At 40.5% G+C, this 19,409-nt stretch overlaps 1 protein-coding gene across 2 annotated transcripts in view; it reads right to left on the bottom strand.

The window, feature by feature from the left end:
• Positions 1–19,409, bottom strand: part of arhgap21a (Rho GTPase activating protein 21a) — an 81,646-nt gene that overhangs the window by 40,643 nt on the left and 21,594 nt on the right. The window contains exons 1-2 of one of the 2 annotated variants that reach the window (XM_014991989.2): positions 4,522–5,752; positions 1,216–1,404 (exon numbers count right to left, since the gene is read on the bottom strand). In XM_014991989.2, coding sequence (XP_014847475.2) covers positions 1,216–1,404; positions 4,522–4,752 — 420 coding nt within the window. In that variant the 5' untranslated portion in view covers positions 4,753–5,752. Of the gene's footprint in view, positions 1–1,215; positions 1,405–4,521; positions 5,753–19,409 lie in introns of those variants that run through there. The other variant, XM_088001657.1, reaches the window with a different exon arrangement.

Below are 19,409 nucleotides of genomic sequence, written 5' to 3'. Positions count from 1 at the left end.
GGCTTGGATTCACAGCTTGGATGTGTAAAGTTTCTTTACATAAATTAATACTGAAGGTTATATTATCCTGAAGAGTGGAATACAAAGACTACAGCGCAGCTTCAGCCAACTTTAATGAATTTGATTTAGTCTTATTCTGGAGAAGAAAGGGAAGAAAAGGAACCATAGGGAAAATAAAGAATCAGAGGAAGAAGAAAGAAAAATCAAACCAAAAATTCAGAAGAATCAGACCAAGAATAAAATTCAGACAAAGCATCAGACAAAAAAAGAATCAGATTAAAAGGAATCAGAGGAAAAATATCAGAAGAGTCAAATAAAGAAAAAGCAGAAGAAACAAAAGAATCAGAATAATAAGACAAAAGAGAATCAGATAATAAAGAAACAGAAGAACCAGACAAAAATCAGAGAAAGAAGACTCAGAAGAATCAGACAAAGAAGAATGCTGATTCTTCTTCTGATTCCCTCTGAATTTTATTTTTGGGTATTAGAGAGAAAGGCGTCTAAAAATAATTTGAAAACAGCATCATTTTCATTCCAGATCGCAATTTTCTCCTCTTAACAGATCATCCCTGAGGTGAACCATGGTAGTGGCAGCATTATGCTGCTATGATGCTTTTCTGCAGCAATGTATTCAAAATGGTCCAGTCAAAGTCTTTAGATTTAGGCAAGCTGCTTTGAAAAGATGAATGAGAGATTATTTTTATGTCTAGATGTGATAAATTGATATAAACATCTCAAAGGGGCTGAATATAAAAGCACACCGCACTTTTAAGATTCCTTATTCCAAATATACATATGTAAATATTCACACTAACTTTCTGTTAGTTCATGACATGAAACCCAAATAAAATGCATGGAGGTTTGACTCTATTCATATATTAAAAGGAAAAACGCTGCAATGGGAATTCAGGGTAAGAAAATGAAAACACTTCCTTATAAAAGGAAACCGAACAGCTGCACAGTATAATTTCTACATTTCTGCAGATAAAACTCAGATTTTTATTAACTCAGTCCCGTCAGGTGCTGCGCTGAACCGTTACTGTTTTTAATCTGCAAATTTAATATTCGTCTCCTTTCTTTATGGTTTCAGGAATATTTTTACGGTTTTAAATTCTGAAAAATATTCCTAGAAAACAACCGTCTGGTTTGAGCCGCGGACCAAATACCTCCTCAGTGGGTAAGCAGACATCATCAGGGCTTTAAACTCGGCGTTACCTTCAGGGAGTTGTGGACGGCGGACTCCGGTGGGTAAACGATGAAGTGGCGCAGCGTGAAGCCGAAGCCCTGCGACGTTCGCCGCAGGCGCAGCGTCTTCGGCCCCGGCCAGGAGAACGGCTCCTCGTCGGCCCCGGGCGTAACGGTGGCCGACGTCTCGCTCTGATCCCGCCCATCCTTCTGCTTCGCCTGAAAACACAGAAATGAAAGGGTTAAAGGTTAATAGAATTGATCTGTGGGCGAAATGAAACATGTTCGTTACACATTTTGCACAAAATCCTTTCAGAACGAGCATTTCTAGGGTCTCTATCACTTTAAATCCTAATAAGCTGCTGCTGGCAAACTGTAATTGTCCGACTTATTGGTGACAGAAATATAAACCTGAATAAGTTTGTTGTTTTAAAATAAAAGCAAAATCCTGTTTTGCAGCAGCTCCTCTCTCTCACACAGTGTGACGTCGCCTCCACCTCTTCTTCCACTCACAGCAGCAAAACAAGAAAAATAAACTGATTTATGACTCTTATATTCTATTAAAGTAAAATAGAAATCAAAATGTCAAAACTCTCTAATTATTGCACAATCAAGACGTTATGTAAAGCTGAAGCGTTCCTACGTCACATTAAATGGATATTTTCGCCTTTACCTCATTGTTGAGCTCATAAACAACCTGATGAAGGTATAAAATACACTCTCAACACTTGGATAAGTTCTCTACTTCACGAGTTTCTGTAAAATAAAGCTCCAGAGTTTGTTTTAAAGCTGTGAAATGTTGAGTAAAGCCGGGGGAAACGTCGCCGTCTGACCTGCACTCATATGGCTTCAGTTATTGCTCAATTTTCTGCGTGTTTTCATGATGACAGACTTTATCTTCTGCATTCCCACTGTAGCGGACAAAAGGAGGAAAAAACAGCTAGCCTGAGGCCCGGCTGCAGGTCTCTTGCGCAAGAACTGCCTACATAACAAAACACGTGCAGAAAGTTTGGGCCGAGTCGGTCCCACACAGCAGCTACAGCTGAGCTGACGTCACGAACACTTCCCTCTTCCACAGAGGAAAATTTAACATGTTTTAAATTAAACGTCCAACATGCAGGCAGGGGGAATAACGCCGCATAAAAACAGGACAGCTGAATTTTTAAAAAGTCTTCAGTAAACTCGGAGAAACTCTTAAAAAGTCAACTGTGATTATTTTCCGTTTTGTTGCAGATACGTTGATGTATTTGAGCTTCATCATTTCCATTTGCATGATTGTTTTTGTGTTTCTTTCTTTCTACTAAAAAATGGACGACAAAAGTTTTCAGTTTGGCGATTTGGTCAACTAGCCAAATTTTTGAAGGATTATTTTGCTTACTATCCATTTTATTAGTTGTTTTGTTTATTTATTTTGGATATTTAAAATATCTTCCAGTTCCAGTGTTAAAAGTTCATTGATTTTGATCCTTTACCAATATATCACCTGAAAATGGTCTCAAAACAACAATATTATTGTTTATCGCAATAATTTCTGGGACAATTTATCATCCAGAAAAGTTTGTTATAATGTTACAATAATAAATTAGATTGGTGATAAATTGTCCCAGAAGTTATTGCGATAAATGATAATATTGTTGTTTTGAGACCATTTTCAAGTAATATAATGATAATGGCATAATAATAAAGCGCAATAAACCTCTAATTAAGATTTCCACTGGAACTGGAACAAAATATTCAAACATAAACAAACAAAACAACAGAAACAACGAATAAAATTAATTATAAACAAAAACAAAAATCGTCCTTCAAAATAAAGAAGCTGGTTAAGACCAATGAACCAGACTGAAGACTTTTATGGTCCAGTTTTTAGAGAGAAAGAAAAAGGAAAAATGATAAATCATGCAATTAATTGATTTATTACTTATTGCCGCTGCTTCATTAAGCTTTAATTTCCAATATTCTCACCAGATTCTGAGAAGCGACAAAAAGCAGAAAAACAAACAAATCCATGTTGGGCTTTTTGTTTCTTCTCCCAACACATCAGCAGGAGATTTTCTGTTACTTTCAGTCTCTAAAAGCGAACATGAGCCCCGTCACATCCATCATCAGCACTGGATGTGCGTTAGCCGCTAATGCTAACTTCGCCGCCGCTGTTCTGCATGTCAGGCTGATGAAGAGGAGGGAGGAAGAGGTTCGAACCAGAGGAGCTGAGCCGGAGGAGAGAAACTCCTCTGGTTAAAATTTAAAGAAAGTTTGGATTAAATACATCACTACAAAAACACTAAATTATTCATTTATCCCCCATTAACTTTTTTACTTTTTACTAGGAGTTTATGCGATAGATGAGAGGAAAGCAGCAATTATATTACCAGTTTTTAGCTCAGATTCAGTAAGTATAAATTTGAGAGTCTTTGCGACTTTGACTGGACCACTCTTCCAGGAGCTCCATCTGTCTTTCCAGTAACTCTGACCAGTTTAGTCCAAGTTTATGAGCTGGAAGAATCTCCTGCAGCAGTCAGTCTCACAACAAATCTGAAGAAACCTCTGGGTAGAAAATGGAAGAAAGACGTGGAGGAAAGGAAGGAAGGAAGGAAGGAAGGCAGGCAGGCAGGCAGGAAGGAAGGAGGGAAGGAAGGAGGGAAGGAGGGAAGGAAGGAAGGAAGGAAGGAAGGAAGGAAGGAAGGAAGGAAGGAAGGAAGGAAGGAAGGAAGGAAGGAAGGAAGGAAGGAAGGAAGGAAGGAGAAAAGAAGGAAGGAAAGGAGAAAGGAAGGAAGGGAGAAAGGAAGGGAGTGAGTGAGTGAGTGAGTGAGTGAGTGAGTGAGTGAGTGAGGAAGGAAGGAAGGAAGATTTACAGGCTGTTTCCTTCTTTATGCAAACAGGACTAGGAGTTGGATTAAATTAGAGCGGGATTATCTTTGGACTCTGAGTTTATCAGAAACTGAATGAGAACTAGCTCTAAGTTTTCAAACTTTTCCAGCAGAACCGGAACTAAAGACGGTTCTAAATCACTATTATATTGTATAATTTATTACAAATTAATTAGTCGATTAATCACGATTAATTGTTCCAGCTGTAATTTCAAACCCTGTTTAATATGCGCAGCAGGAAATTTTCCCCTGACGGGAAGCAGAAGGTGTCACTCTGAGCCGTGCGGAGGGGCCAACAACAACAAACGAAACCTGATCCAAACACACACAAACACACTCGCGTTACAAAAGATGTCGGTCAATGAAACGGGACGACCCAGCTGCCGGAGCGCAGGATGACGCACGCCAAATTCCTCAGGCAGCACAACAAAGACGCTTTAAACGGGTTCTCTGAAGATGCTCTCCTTACCCGGCATCGGACGCGGCTCTTCCAGGACGCGCCGCGGTTCGGGCCGGAGACGCCCAGCTCCACGTCGCCCCAGTAGGCGCGGGCCAGCAGCTGGAACCAGAGGCAGTACGGCTCCGACAGGCAGCCGTCCGCGCCGGCCAGCCGAGCCCAGGGGCAGGAGGAGGAGGAGAAGGAGCAGCAGCCTCCGGCGCTCTTCTCTGCACCCCGCAGCCCGCTCCTCTGAGCCAGCATGGCATCGCCGGGTCGGACGCCTGATCTCGACTCAGTTCCCAGAAAGCGGGCCGCTCCCCTGGACGACCCACAGACTCATGATGTTCCCACTGAGCCGGGAGGAGAGCGAGCTGCAGTGTCGGGCTGACCCACCCACTCAACACGCAACTCTCCCTCAAGTATGCACACACACACAGACACACACACACACACGCTCTCCTCCTCTTCCTCCTGCAGACGGGCTGTAAAAGTTTCAGCCGCACGTGCCGAGGGCGATCCATTAATCATGAGAACAGCGACGTTTTAAAAGTCTCAGATCAGAAAGGAAATTAATTTTTCAGAGAAAGTGGATCAAACGAGCCGATTACAGACGGTTTGGATCGATAAACGAGACCGATACCAGAAACAACGGAAAATAAAAATATAGTTTATTGATTTATTCAGTTTAGGAAGGAAGAAAGGAAGGAAGGAAGGAAGGAAGGAAGGAAGGAAGGAAGGAAGGAAGGAAGGAAGGAAGGAAGGAAGGAAGGAAGGAAGGAAGGAAGGAAGGAAATAAAGAAAAAGCAGAAAAGAGGAAAGATTCAAGATACAAACCAAGGACTTGTGTCAGATATAAAGAAATAACGAGTCCTTCCTCATGTCTTTCAAAGGACAAACCAACCTGGACCAACAAGCTGCAAGTCCAATGGACTTCAGTCCAACTTGGATGATGGAGACATGATGGAGACATCCGTCCCTCCGGTTCCCACCAAACACTCAGATTAAATTTCAGTTACTGATCAAGATCCACCTGGAGGGAGATTTCACTGGCTGGTTTCCTCCAACAGGAAACACAAACACCCGTCTGACTCCGACAGATATCTGCCATGTGAGACGGCAACATCAGGAACCCAGTCCTGGAATGTTCCCGCTCCGCGTTCGGCCGCCAGCATCTTGTTACCACATTCCCTCGGCTCGATTTAGCCCGCGCTATCCGGCACTGAGAACACAACCGGAGTAGAAACAGAAACGACACAAGGCCACCGAGACGCTGGTCAGAGTTAGAGTTATAGATACTGGTCAGAGATAAAGTTATAGATACTGGTCAGAGATAAAGTTATAGATGCTGGTCAGAGATAAAGTTATAGACACTGGTCAGAGATAAAGTTATAGATGCTGGTCAGAGATAAAGTTATAGATACTGGTCAGAGATAAAGTTATAGATACTGGTCAGAGATAAAGTTATAGATGCTGGTCAGAGATAAAGTTATAGATGCTGGTCAGAGATAAAGTTATAGATGCTGGTCAGAGATAAAGTTATAGACACTGGTCAGAGATAAAGTTATAGATGCTGGTCAGAGTTAGAGTTATAGATACTGGTCAGAGATAAAGTTATAGATGCTGGTCAGAGTTAGAGTTATAGATACTGGTCAGAGATAAAGTTATAGATACTGGTCAGAGATAAAGTTATAGACACTGGTCAGAGATAAAGTTATAGATGCTGGTCAGAGATAAAGTTATAGATACTGGTCAGAGATAAAGTTATAGATACTGGTCAGAGATAAAGTTATAGACACTGGTCAGAGATAAAGTTATAGATGCTGGTCAGAGATAAAGTTATAGATACTGGTCAGAGATAAAGTTATAGATACTGGTCAGAGATAAAGTTATAGATGCTGGTCAGAGATAAAGTTATAGATGCTGGTCAGAGTTAGAGTTATAGATACTGGTCAGAGATAAAGTTATAGATACTGGTCAGAGTTAGAGTTATAGATACTGGTCAGAGATAAAGTTATAGATACTGGTCAGAGATAAAGTTATAGATGCTGGTCAGAGTTAGAGTTATAGATACTGGTCAGAGATAAAGTTATAGATACTGGTCAGAGTTAGAGTTATAGATACTGGTCAGAGATAAAGTTATAGATGCTGGTCAGAGTTAGAGTTATAGAGTTAAAGTTATAGATGCTGGTCAGAGTTAAAGTTATAGATGCTGGTCAGAGTTAGAGTTATAGAGATAAAGTTATAGATGCTGGTCAGAGATAAAGTTATAGATACTGGTCAGAGATAAAGTTATAGATACTGGTCAGAGATAAAGTTATAGATACTGGTCAGAGATAAAGTTATAGATGCTGGTCAGAGTTAGAGTTATAGAGTTAAAGTTATAGATGCTGGTCAGAGTTAGAGTTATAGAGTTAAAGTTATAGATGCTGGTCAGAGATAAAGTTATAGATGCTGGTCAGAGATAAAGTTATAGATACTGGTCAGAGATAAAGTTATAGATACTGGTCAGAGATAAAGTTATAGATGCTGGTCAGAGTTAGAGTTATAGAGTTAAAGTTATAGATGCTGGTCAGAGATAAAGTTATAGACGCTGGTCAGAGATAAAGTTATAGACGCTGGTCAGAGATAAAGTTATAGACGCTGGTCAGAGATAAAGTTATAGATGCTGGTCAGAGATAAAGTTATAGATGCTGGTCAGAGATAAAGTTATAGATGCTGGTCAGAGATAAAGTTATAGATGCTGATCAGAGATAAAGTTATAGATGCTGGTCAGAGATAAAGTTATAGATGCTGGTCAGAGATAAAGTTATAGATGCTGGTCAGAGATAAAGTTATAGATGCTGGTCAGAGATAAAGTTATAGATGCTGATCAGAGATAAAGTTATAGATACTGGTCAGAGATAAAGTTATAGATGCTGGTCAGAGATAAAGTTATAGATGCTGGTCAGAGATAAAGTTATAGATGCTGGTCAGAGATAAAGTTATAGATGCTGGTCAGAGTTAGAGTTATAGAGTTAAAGTTATAGATGCTGGTCAGAGATAAAGTTATAGATGCTGGTCAGAGATAAAGTTATAGATGCTGGTCAGAGATAAAGTTATAGATGCTGGTCAGAGTTAGAGTTATAGAGTTAAAGTTATAGATGCTGGTCAGAGATAAAGTTATAGATGCTGGTCAGAGATAAAGTTATAGATGCTGGTCAGAGATAAAGTAGGACGGCAGGAATCGAAAACGCGTACAGATGTAGATGTTGGTGGGGAAAGTCGCCTGGTGTCCTGAAACACAGAAAAACAAGACGGGCCACCCAGCAGTGTTGTGCCTTTGTCATGGCAACAAGCAGGACCACAACGATGTGTCCACAGATGGGGGTTCTGCGTGGGCGCTTGTTTGTGTCGCAGTGTCGGTGTGGGACTCAGAGGAATGGCTTCAATACTCACTTTCTCCTCCTGAGATCATCAGATACGTCATAAATCACAGAAAATTGCTTTTTAAATTATATTTAGATTTATTGAGAGATAGAAAAAACCTCCGCCACACTCAGACATATTTTCTTGATCTTGTGTTTTCTTTTTCAAAATGGCCACCATGGTCTTCATGGTGAATTTATGTACATGCTAAAATGGGCAGGAGAATAAGGAAGGAAGGAAGGAAGGAAGGATGGACAGATGGATGGATGGATGGACCAAACAACCAACGGATGGATGGATGGATGGATGGATGGATGGATGGATGGATGGATGGATGGATGGATGGATGGATGAACCAAACAACCAACGGATGGATGGATGGATGGATGGATGGATGGATGGATGGATGGATGGATGGATGGATGGATGGATGGATGGATGGATGGATGGATGGATGAACCGACCAACCAACGGATGGATGGATGGATGCATGGATGGATGGACCAAACAACCAACGGATGGATGGATGGATGGATGGATGGATGGATGGATGGATGGATGGATGGATGGATGGATGGATGGACCGACCGACCAACGGATGGATGGATGGACCGACCAACCAACGGATGGATGGATGTTAGAAAGTTTTTCTCCTCTATCTGTCAATCAGAACCAATAACTAGATTTTATGTAGAGGTGGAATCTTTTCATTCTAGCTCTAACTCTCCTCTCTTTCTTCCCTGCGTGCCTTGGCCATGAGCTTCATCTTGGCCTCGTCTTCCTCCTCATCTTGAGACGAGTCCAACCCAAACAAAGATCATGACGCAACGACTCCACATGAGTCACGGCCGCCGCATATTTACGATCCGGTGCATCGCCTCTCCTCCACCGGCGAGAAACAGCAAAAATCAAAACCCCACCGGTTGCTATGGAGACCATCTGTGTGGAGCGCCGCGGAGGGGAACAACAGAAACCAAACTTTCACAGGGGGATTTCCATGACTCCACAGCAGGGTTATAATAGTTTAGGGGTTTTCATTGTAGCTTAGTTTTGTCTAATTCAGTCCGTTTTCAGTTATTGTTAAAAATAAAAATATCAACACTTTTCAAACACCAAACACGCCCTCTCAGTTTCTGTCGTCATCTTGTAAAACATTCAAAAAGACATGAAACATTCATGCCGCTAAATTCTAAAAATACATCTTCTCAAACACGATGTGAAATATTCATGTTTGTAGGAAATGCTTTGCACGTGTCGCAGGCAGCGGCGGGTCCTGGTGGGACGGGAGCGCATCTAAACACCGACAGACGGATCGGACATGAGGAAAATCAGAAATCAATCGATTGATCACCAAAACAAGTGGATTTAGAAACAATAACACCAATGTTTTAACTCAGGAAGAAGTATTTGGTGGAACAACCATCAGGTTTTCAGTGGGCTCTTAAAATTTTCCAAATATTAAATATTCATTACATACCATAGCATGACTTTAACAAATCATGCAAATTATGTTCAAATTAAATGCTAAATTAAACGTATTATGCAAAGAAAGTTACCAAATAAATCTCTAAAAAATGTTCTTGCTAAGCTTTCTGGGACTTAGTAAAATATTTAGAAATGATTCTGGATATTCCATCTGACCTAAAACAAGAGAAGATTTAACTTCACACAACGATGAAAACATTTGTGTGTCTTTTTATTTGGCGTATGAAAAGATCTATTTCAACTGTAAACAATTTTTTCCAAATGTAGGATTTTAATCAAACGTTAGATTGAAGTTTATTATAAAACTTTGCAGGTTGAATAATAAAACAAGTTCCAAAACCTTGAAAACACCTAATTAAATTCAAGCATTTTCAAGGATTTCAAGGACCCTGCAGGGACCCTGAGCTTTGTGATTGTGTTGATGTTTGTCTCTGGTTGCTTCCAGCCTCACATAAACATTGACGCTGGCAGTTTCTATTACAAATATCTGAGTTCACTTGAAATAAGACAAAACTTACTTACAAGTAACTTTTCAGTCAGACATAAGAGCTTATTTTAAACCAATAATTTCTTAATATTGATGAAAAATGCTAGATTCACTGTCAGATTATTTCACTTATGGGAAAAATGTGTTATCTGCCAATAAAAGTACTACATTTTCATCAATATTAAGGAATTATTTACCAACAATAAGCTCATATATTTTGCTGAGGAGGGCAGAGTACCCAAAAATATTACTTAAATAAGAGTAGCACTACTTCAACATATTTTTACTCAAGTAAAAGTAAAAAGGTATTTGGTAAAAAGTCTTCTCAAGTACTGAGTAACTGATCAAAGTATCAATCATTTAATATTTATAATCAGACGGAACAAAATATAAAGTTAAGTAGGAATGTTGGTATTTTAAGGACCAAAATTAAAATAATTCATTTAAGTAACAAAAAAATAAAATCAGGCAAAATATTTTTTTCCATATCAGTTTATTTTTATTAAAAACTTTGACAAAAACTGCAGGTGTGCGTCTGTGTCTGGTGAATTTTTGTTTTTCATTCAGTGGGTAGAAAATCCACAAATTTTACTCAAGTAAGAGTAAAAATACTTTATAATAAAATTACTTTAAGTGCAGTGTAGTAAAAATACTCCTAAAAGTAATTTTTTTCCAAAGAAGATACTCAAATAAATGTAATTCAGTAAATATAACCCAACTCTGCTTGTAAGTTGGTTTAACAGAGAAACTAGACTAAAATTACTTGGTAGGATTTTGTGTTTTTGCAGTGCAGAAAGCAGTTTGCTGCGTTTAGACGTCCCTTCCTTCCCCTGCTGTTCAGCTCTGTTTTCTGCCGTTGGGTGTGTCCCTGAACTCCCCCAACCCTCCATGCTGCTCTTCATCAGACCTCCGGTTTAACCCGCAGAGGCTCCATCAGACGTTTACAGCGACGCCCTGAACGTCCCTCTGTGACATCATGCTGCATCTCTGAGCTAAACGGCAGAGAAACCACTTCACAGCTGTGATGTGGCGAACGGCGAAGTCGCACGTTGGCCAAGAAAAACCCGCCGAGTTCGTTTTCATCTCTGTGGGGAAAAGATTCACGGTCCTGTCGGCTGTGCTGCTGCAGGGATGAAGCAGGAAGAGATGGAGGAAGCAACCTGGTGGATGTTGCTTCAGATTGGTGACAAAAACAATAACGTTTGGTCCACATCACCCTGAATAAACCAATAAACATGAGTGACCTCCTGAGTGGCGATATACTTCATCAGTGATAAAACCACTTTAACTCATAGAAGACTACAGGTAGATTAGAAGAAATTGGCCTTTAAAGTGATTATAAAACTCATGATTAATTAAAATGAGCTCAATAATTTCCACTTGCATGATTTACTGTTTTTCTCTTTCAACCAAAAACTGGATGATAAAAGTCTTCAGTTTGGTGTTTTGGTCTCAACTGGGACGATTTTGCTGACAGAGACTTCATGACTCATTTTATTTGTTGTTTCTTTTGTTTTGTGTATTTATTTTTGGATGTTTAAAATGTCTTCCAGTTCATTAGAAATTAAAGTTTATTGAAATGTGAAAATATGTTGCTTTTGAAGTTATCGTTTATCGCAATAACTTCTGGGGCAGATAAAATTAGTTATTGTGACGGGCCATCTGTGGTACCTGCTCAGGTAAAGCCTGGGTGAAGAAAGAGTTAAAAAGGAATCAGATTACTCCCAAGAGGAAACTTTAGGAAGTTTTTAAAGATAACAAATGTTGCTAGGGAAATTTTTGTGAGCCAAAACATTAAGGTGTTGAATATTTTAAGATTGATATTCCGCTTAGCACAGTGGACGTTGGTTGAGGAATAAATGTCAGACACTTTGAGACGTTTTGATGATGGAAATTTGCTCTAGTCAGGAAGATGTTAGTTTGACTTATGCATGAAAACTCATCACTGAGTGAAACTTAGGTTTTAAGATACACCACTGATTGAACTCGAGCCATCCTAACATCCCAACTTCTAAGTCGCAAACCTTAAAGATCGTCTATTATGCTCTTTGAACAGCTTAGGATATGTTGAAAACATTTATTTTAATATAAAAATCATTCTTAGATAATGGGATTTTAGTCCGCTCAGTTCTAACTATTTTAAGATGTTTTAGAGCCTCTTGTCACTTTAAATCCAAATAAGCTGCTGCTGGCCGCGCTGCCCAACTCAACGTTAACATTCGCATGTGAAAATGGCTGCAAACAGATGCACAATTATACAACCGTAGATCTTTGAGAAGCAGAAGTGGAGCCTCCTGCACAACCAACAACAATGCAACAAGTGGTTTCTGGGTGGCAAGTCAACAACAAAACACATGTCTTTTCCAGCAGCCATTGTACAGCGGTAAAACCGAACTTGATGGTGCTCAGCTTGGGTTGCCAAGTAACGGCGGAGTGCCCTTTGAACGTGTCTTAACAATCTGCAGGTTTTTGAAATGGCTCGCTTTCCAGACACTAAAAAACATTAACTTATTGCAAAAAGAAAAAAGTACAGCTGGGTATTTTTTTAAAGTGCTTGGGCTGTTTTTAGAAGCAGCAGAGACACAAATAGAAGTACAGAAACATAGTAGGTACCTTTAAATGTTCTCAGAAGGATAAATAAAGGTCTGAGACCTTTTTTTAAGCTGGAAACTGCATTTAATTACGGGTTGAAGTAAGACTCCTCGGGAGGAGAAGCAGCCAGCTAACATTTGCCAGCACTTCTCATAGTTCAAGTGAGTTCATGTGATGCAGAGACAGACAGGCTTGCAGCGGGTGGGGCAGGTGTGACCGAACAGTAATGTCCTGTATTAGCGGAGGAGGGCAGCTGAGCTCCAACGTCACTCGGCTGAGAGAACCTCACTGGCTGAAAGTTGAAGTTATCCGCTCAGTTTTCCTGCTTCCATTCAAACTTCTCAACAGATTCAAAGCATTCCTGAAGAACCGACTGTTTACTCAAACAGCTGGCATCTCTTTACAGCTTTCCTTACACTGTCCTGCAGAACCGCGTTATGCAATCCAGAACGTGGGTCCGATGAGCAGAAGAAAAAGCCGTTTAGATCTCCACCTCTCTTCCCCGCAGCATGAACCAACTCGGCCAAATTTCACAGGAATGTTTTCCTCCCGAGTTTGTCCAGGGGGAAGCGTTGGGCTGACGAACCGCTGCTCTGTGGGTCTGTCCGTCTGTATTTTGTTAATCTGGAGTAAATGAGTCCAAGTTGAGTGATGACTAAACGGTTACAGGAACTGCCTAACAATAAAACCCAAAGCTGGTACTGCTGCTACCTGGATGCAACTTGTTTCAAAGCGGTCCTACTCTGAATTATAACTTACCGCCATTGTTTATGTCCAGATTTACAGCATCTGGTGCAGAATTATGACGCATGCGACAGAAAAGTCGGATTAAATGTGACATAAAGGTGCTTTGAACACCAACAGGTATTTGATTTAGTACCACACGTGACATAAATGTGTCACATTTCTTTGGGGGAATAAATAGATTGGAATTGGCCCATACAGACAGCAGTGAAAAGTTGGACATGTGTCGCATACAGGCAAAAACAAAATTCAGATTTGGGTCAGGCTGCACTAAAAAGACTTGAGACTTGACTTAGATTTGTCCTCTGAAGACACAAAGCTTGACTTGACTTAGAACAAACTAGACCACACAAACTTCGTCCAAACCAAATTTTGCATAATAAAATGACATAATTTCTGACTTTATTTGTCTTTCCTGGACTATAATTAATAAATGTCATTTCAAGATGATTTTCTCCAACACTCTGACTCAGGATATTGTCTTGAAGGATGTCCGACCTCGTGTGTGAAACTGTAAATGAAAAGGTGAAGGGTCGGTTTGTGGTTCTGCAACCCCAGACTGAGGACCAGATGGTTTCACCAGCAAACTGTTTATGTCCTGTGGGAAAAGAAGTGGGCGAGGCTGTGAGCGAAAACACCTGATTAATCACTAAATCTGCTTTGAAACCGATACCGACTGAGATCTGAGTAACTGGTTATGATTAGACTAAAACTGGTGCAAAACCAGTAAACTATGTAGAGAATGTAAAATGGATTGAGAATTTACTTGCCAAACGTTGAATAGACCAAAAAGGTTTAACTTTTAACGAAAAGGCCTAAAAGTTAGGATTTGAGGTATTTACCAACAAAATATTCTAATTTGCAGATGAGGCTCAAAGTGAGTTTAGGAGCCAGTCGGTGGTGATGCAGACATCAAGTGGCAGCCATGACAGTGTGCTTCTATTGGTGTAACCGCTTTAATCCTTGGAGGAGGTGCAGGATCATCTGCTAAACTAAGCGGTCCTAATGACAGCCGTGATCCAACATCGTGTCAGGAATAGCAGCAGGAGTCGTTCTGCAGCGCTGCCCTGCTGCGCAACGCCTTCAGCGCAGCAAATCAGCAACACAGCTGAAGTAAGAGGCAACAACATATATCATATCTACTGATAAAACCTTTAAAAAGAGTCGGGTTCCGTCATTCCAACCAATAAAGACTAGTAGCACGATCTAAAGCCACCCGCCTGACAGTATAGTAATTCCTATTAAACTATTTTAACTGATGTAAAGCTGAAACGATTAATCACGATTAATCGATTAATCATCAACTACTTTAGCAATCAATTACTCATCAACTGGAGTGTTAAGACTCAAAAAGGCTAAAGGTTGAAGAATAAAACAATAAATTCAGATTTGTAGTAAAGCCAAAACTATACAACAAAAATGATTTTGCATTTCAGATGAAAACATCTTTGTCTGTAAATATGTTTTAGGTAAAAATGGGTAACTGGCAGTTTTAGCTTCACCTGCTTCAGATTTACTAAAGGATTGTTTATTTTCTTAATGTAAAAAAAGTTGTTTGTAGAAATGTTTCTAATATTGTATAAAGAAGGCTTAAGTGGTTAAATGGAAAATCTGTAGAATATGGCATTTTTCATGCGATTAATCGATTAATCGTCAAAAGGTAGCAAAGGTCAGGAGTTGAACCTCACACCAACAACCTACCACAACACCACAAGCTGACCTAAGCATTTTACCAATTTATACCTCATTTTTATGAATAAAAATATAGCTTAAATTTGTGATGCATCACTTTCCATTTCTGGAGTAAATATGTAGTAAAGTAGAAGCTGATTTACGTTAGAAAATCTTCAAAATGGCTTTCTAGTAAAGCAAGAAATGCAAGTCTCCATAACAACTGGTGACTAACATGTCACAACCATCACAAATATAAATGTTTGGACATTGGGCCTGTTGTAATAAACAATAAATCAATTAATCACCAGATAAATTAAAACAAACTCAATAATTTGTAGAATTTTTTCTCTTTTCTTTCTCTTGTACTGAAAAACTGGATGATAAAAGTCTTCAGTCTGGACAGTTTTGGTTACAGAGATTTCTTAATTAGTTTTATTTGTACTTTCAGTTGTTTTGTTTATTTATTTTGGATATTCATAATGTGTTCCAGTTTTAAATGTTTGTTACAATTTAAAGTATATTGATATTTGAGAATATGTTCACAAAACAACAATATTATCGTTTATCGCAATAACTTTTGGGACAATTTATCATCCAGCAAAATTTGTCATTGTGACAAATAGAGATGTTATTTTCTGCTGGGACGTTAAATGGAGATGAGGGTTGATGCTTTGGATTGAAACAAGATATATAAATATGAAGTAGCCAATTCTAGCTCTCTGTTAAGCATGGAGGAGGATCGTGATGCTGTGGGCTGAGGTAAGGACAGTGACCTCTATCAGAAAACTGAAAATGTGTAGTCTATGTGTCTTTAAACAGTCAAACCCATATGTCTAAATCGACAGAGAAATCGTTAACCAGACACATAATCAACAGACTTCTGCAACTATTTCAGTCCCTTAGATCTAAATCCTACTAAATAATAAAAAAAAAAACTGCAGGTTGAATCAGACCCTGCAATGTGAGACATCGATAATAGGGGGGAAGAAGTGGTGAGATGAAAGACAGGAAACAGTTTCCAGGTAACAACAGTAAGCAAAACAGTCAGAGTAAGACAGAACAGCCAGGAAATCAATGCAGCAAACTGCAATTATGTTCAGACAAAGACCAGCAACAGCCTGACTGCTCAACAACTGCAGGGATGAATTTACTAAACAACACTCCTCCACAGACAACACCTGCAATAAAATACTTCAGTTTTTAATCAATCAATTCTATTTATGAAGCACTAAAAGCGGCTCACTATAATATTACACTGAGGTGTAGCACTTAATTTCAACTAATATCTTCTAGTGCTGCAACTAGGAATTGTTTTAGATCAATTAATCAGATTAGCAGATTCTGCAGATTTTCATTTATGCTATTTTTGTACAATAATAGAAATACATTACAAGATGCAAATAAGCAATCATTGATCATTTGTAGCAAATGTTGCATCTGCAGCTAAAACCTTTCTTGTTTTATCCACAGCTTTCACTTCACGACGTTTTTTGTTTTTAAGCAGTTATGAGGCGAAACCTTAAACTGCTGCGGCAGTTACTCAACACGTTGTTGCTAGGTAACCAAAGAGTGAGTGAGGTAGTTAATACCACCAGCCTAGCTTAGCTAGTCGTCAGAGGTTGAGCAGCTAAAGTTTTCCTCTGCCTACATCTCCCAGAATGCTGTGCGGTTCTGGATCAGGGTTCAGTGAACTTACTGAATATTGTATCAGATGTATTACCTATTGATACTGATCATGTGTCAATCGCGATAAAAATTATTGATTTATTGTTCATTCCTACTATTAAGCTATAAGCTGAACTTAACCGTTGCAAACCATAAAGTCCATCTTCATCTTCAGACGGAACAAAATCCCAATGATGGAAACCGTTTCTAGTAAAAGTCTGTTAAAAGTCTCTGAGTGCAGAAGAGCCGGGGTGGTGCAGCGCTGTCCAACACCGGTCTCTAAGGAGGGTGACACAATACAAGGCGGGAGGAGATGCTGAGAGGAGAAGAGGCACAGATATGTTGACTATTCCAAACTCCGGCCCCCTCCACCTCCGCCGTGTCCACTGCAGCCCCACCCAGCGCTGAGGCCCATCTGGAGCGCCTCGTGACCCGGCTGATTAAAAGCAGTTGGTGAGATACGCCTACAGGAATGCAGAAGCCGCAGAAAGGGCCCTGAGTAAGTGTGTCTAACTCTCTGGCTGTGCGCGCCGACTCTGTTTACTCACATACATGTGGGCGTGCGACCACTGGTGCGTTTAGATCGCATGTGGGTACAAAGTCACATGACCGCCAGCGCCAATCGGCATCCTGAGTTGCGATGATGAACGAATCACTTTTCATTTTGAGGTTTCGTACTTTTCAGAAAGATATTTTCTGTCCTGTTTGAGTCTATTTTGAAAGTTTAATTACTAAACACAAAAGTTTGCATATGTAATCAGAAACTATGAGAACAAACTGAAAGGATGGATGGAAAACACTGGAAACCGGACAATGCTGCTGAAGTAAGCAGTTTATAATGATGGATGGATGGATGGATGGATGGAAAACCTTCAGAAATCATGGAGGAATGTTGATCGTGGCTCCAACTTATCTTCTATGTAAGAATCCAAACTGTTTCCAGCCTCAGCAGCTTCCAGTCACTAAATTTTAAAATATTAAATAGTAAAGGTCACTTTGAATTTATGCAAATAATTTTACAACAGAACGACTATCAATAGATATGGAACAAAAAAGTAAGGAGGCACTGAAAGGAGGGAAACAAGGACAGAAGGAAACGAGTTTCCACACTCCTATATCTAGCAGGTTCTTCCGTTTCCCAAAGCTCCATCTGTTTCTAATTCCAACTTACCTACTGACTTCCCTGGCTGCGTAGCGTATTCCTGGTTAAACACAAACCAGGCAAATCAGTGCATGACTAAAGAGCCCACGATGGATCTTTACTGCTTCCCTCCAACCAGCGGCTCCTCCACGCGGTTAATGCCAGACCCAACATGTGTTTAACTGTGTAATTGAATAATGAAGAGATGAGAGACGAGGATGGAAACCACACGGCCGAGGCTCGCACCGAAACGCTGTCAGAGGAGCACAATGCGGTGAGGCCGGTATGGTTTGGTTTTAAAGTCGTGTTTTTACGAGTTGCGCGGCGGGAGAGCTGTCAGCGACACTTTCGTTATCTTTCACAACTAAATCCTGATTTCCGGCCTCTGTCTAGCAAACTGGTTAGGAGTTTTTATGTCACAGAATGGTTTCCATGGTTTACACATTGTTTCTCGTAATGAAGCATCAACTGTTTGGACACTGGCAGCTCGGGAAACTGGACCGTACAGTTTCATATGTACAGCTTATTGATTTTTGGCCCATATTTTTGGCCATTATACACAGTGAGATGGATGGATGGATGGATGGATGGATGGATGGATGGATGGATGGAAGGATGGACCCACAGATGGAGAGATGGATGGATGGACAGATGGATGAACAGACAGATGGACAGATGGATGAACAGATGAATGGATGGACGGACAGACGGATGGATGGACGGACAGACAGACGGATGAACAGACGGATGGATGGACGGACAGACAGACGGATGGATGGACGGACAGACAGACGGATGAACAGACGGATGGATGGACGGACAGACAGACGGATGGATGGACAGATGGATGGATGGACAGATGAACAGACGAATGGATGGACAGATGGATGAACAGACGGATGGATGGACGGACAGACAGACGGATGGATGTACAGATGGATGAACAGACGGATGGATGGACGGACAGACAGACGGATGGATGGACAGATGGATGAGCAGACGGATGGATGGATGGACAGACGGATGGATGGATGGATGGACAGATGGATGAACAGACGAATGGATGGACAGATGGATGGACAGATGGATGGATGGACAGATGAACAGACGAATGGATGGACAGATGGATGAACAGACGGATGTATGGAAGGACAGACGGATGGATGGACAGATGGATGAACAGACTGATGGATGGACGGACAGACGGATGGATGGACAGATGGATGAACAGACGAATGGATGGACGGACAGACGGATAGATGGACAGATGGATGAACAGACGAATGGATGGACGGACAGACAGACGGATGGATGGATGGACAGATGGACGGACGGATGGATCCGCCAGGTTTTCCTCAGCTGATGATGAATCTCTCGTCCAATCAGCTGATGGAAACAGTAAATCCTTCTTTATGCCGTCGAGACATTTTCCTTCCTCACAGTTCATCGGGTCGCAGTACGAAGGAAAGCAGCCAGAACAGCCGCAGTCCTGACAATAATCCCAGAAACAGAACCCTTTTAATAAAAAATAACATTGCAAAACCAAACTCCACTGAAAATGTGCACAAAGAAATCATCTGGCGAATGGGTCAGAACTCAACAATCCAGGCCAGGACAGCCCCACCCCGGCCCAGCTGGAAGAAATAATGGACTCACACTCCTCTTCCCTCCCCATCTCTCTGCACTTCACATCTCACAACATAACATCTCTATCCCCTGACTTTT

This window comes from Poecilia mexicana, unplaced genomic scaffold (genome assembly GCF_051168715.1).
Source record: "Poecilia mexicana isolate PSO_F unplaced genomic scaffold, ASM5116871v1 scaffold_20, whole genome shotgun sequence".
NCBI lineage: Eukaryota > Metazoa > Chordata > Actinopteri > Cyprinodontiformes > Poeciliidae > Poecilia > Poecilia mexicana.
The sequence above is the reverse complement of the archived record's forward strand: the minus strand, read 5'-3'. Positions and strand labels throughout refer to the sequence as shown.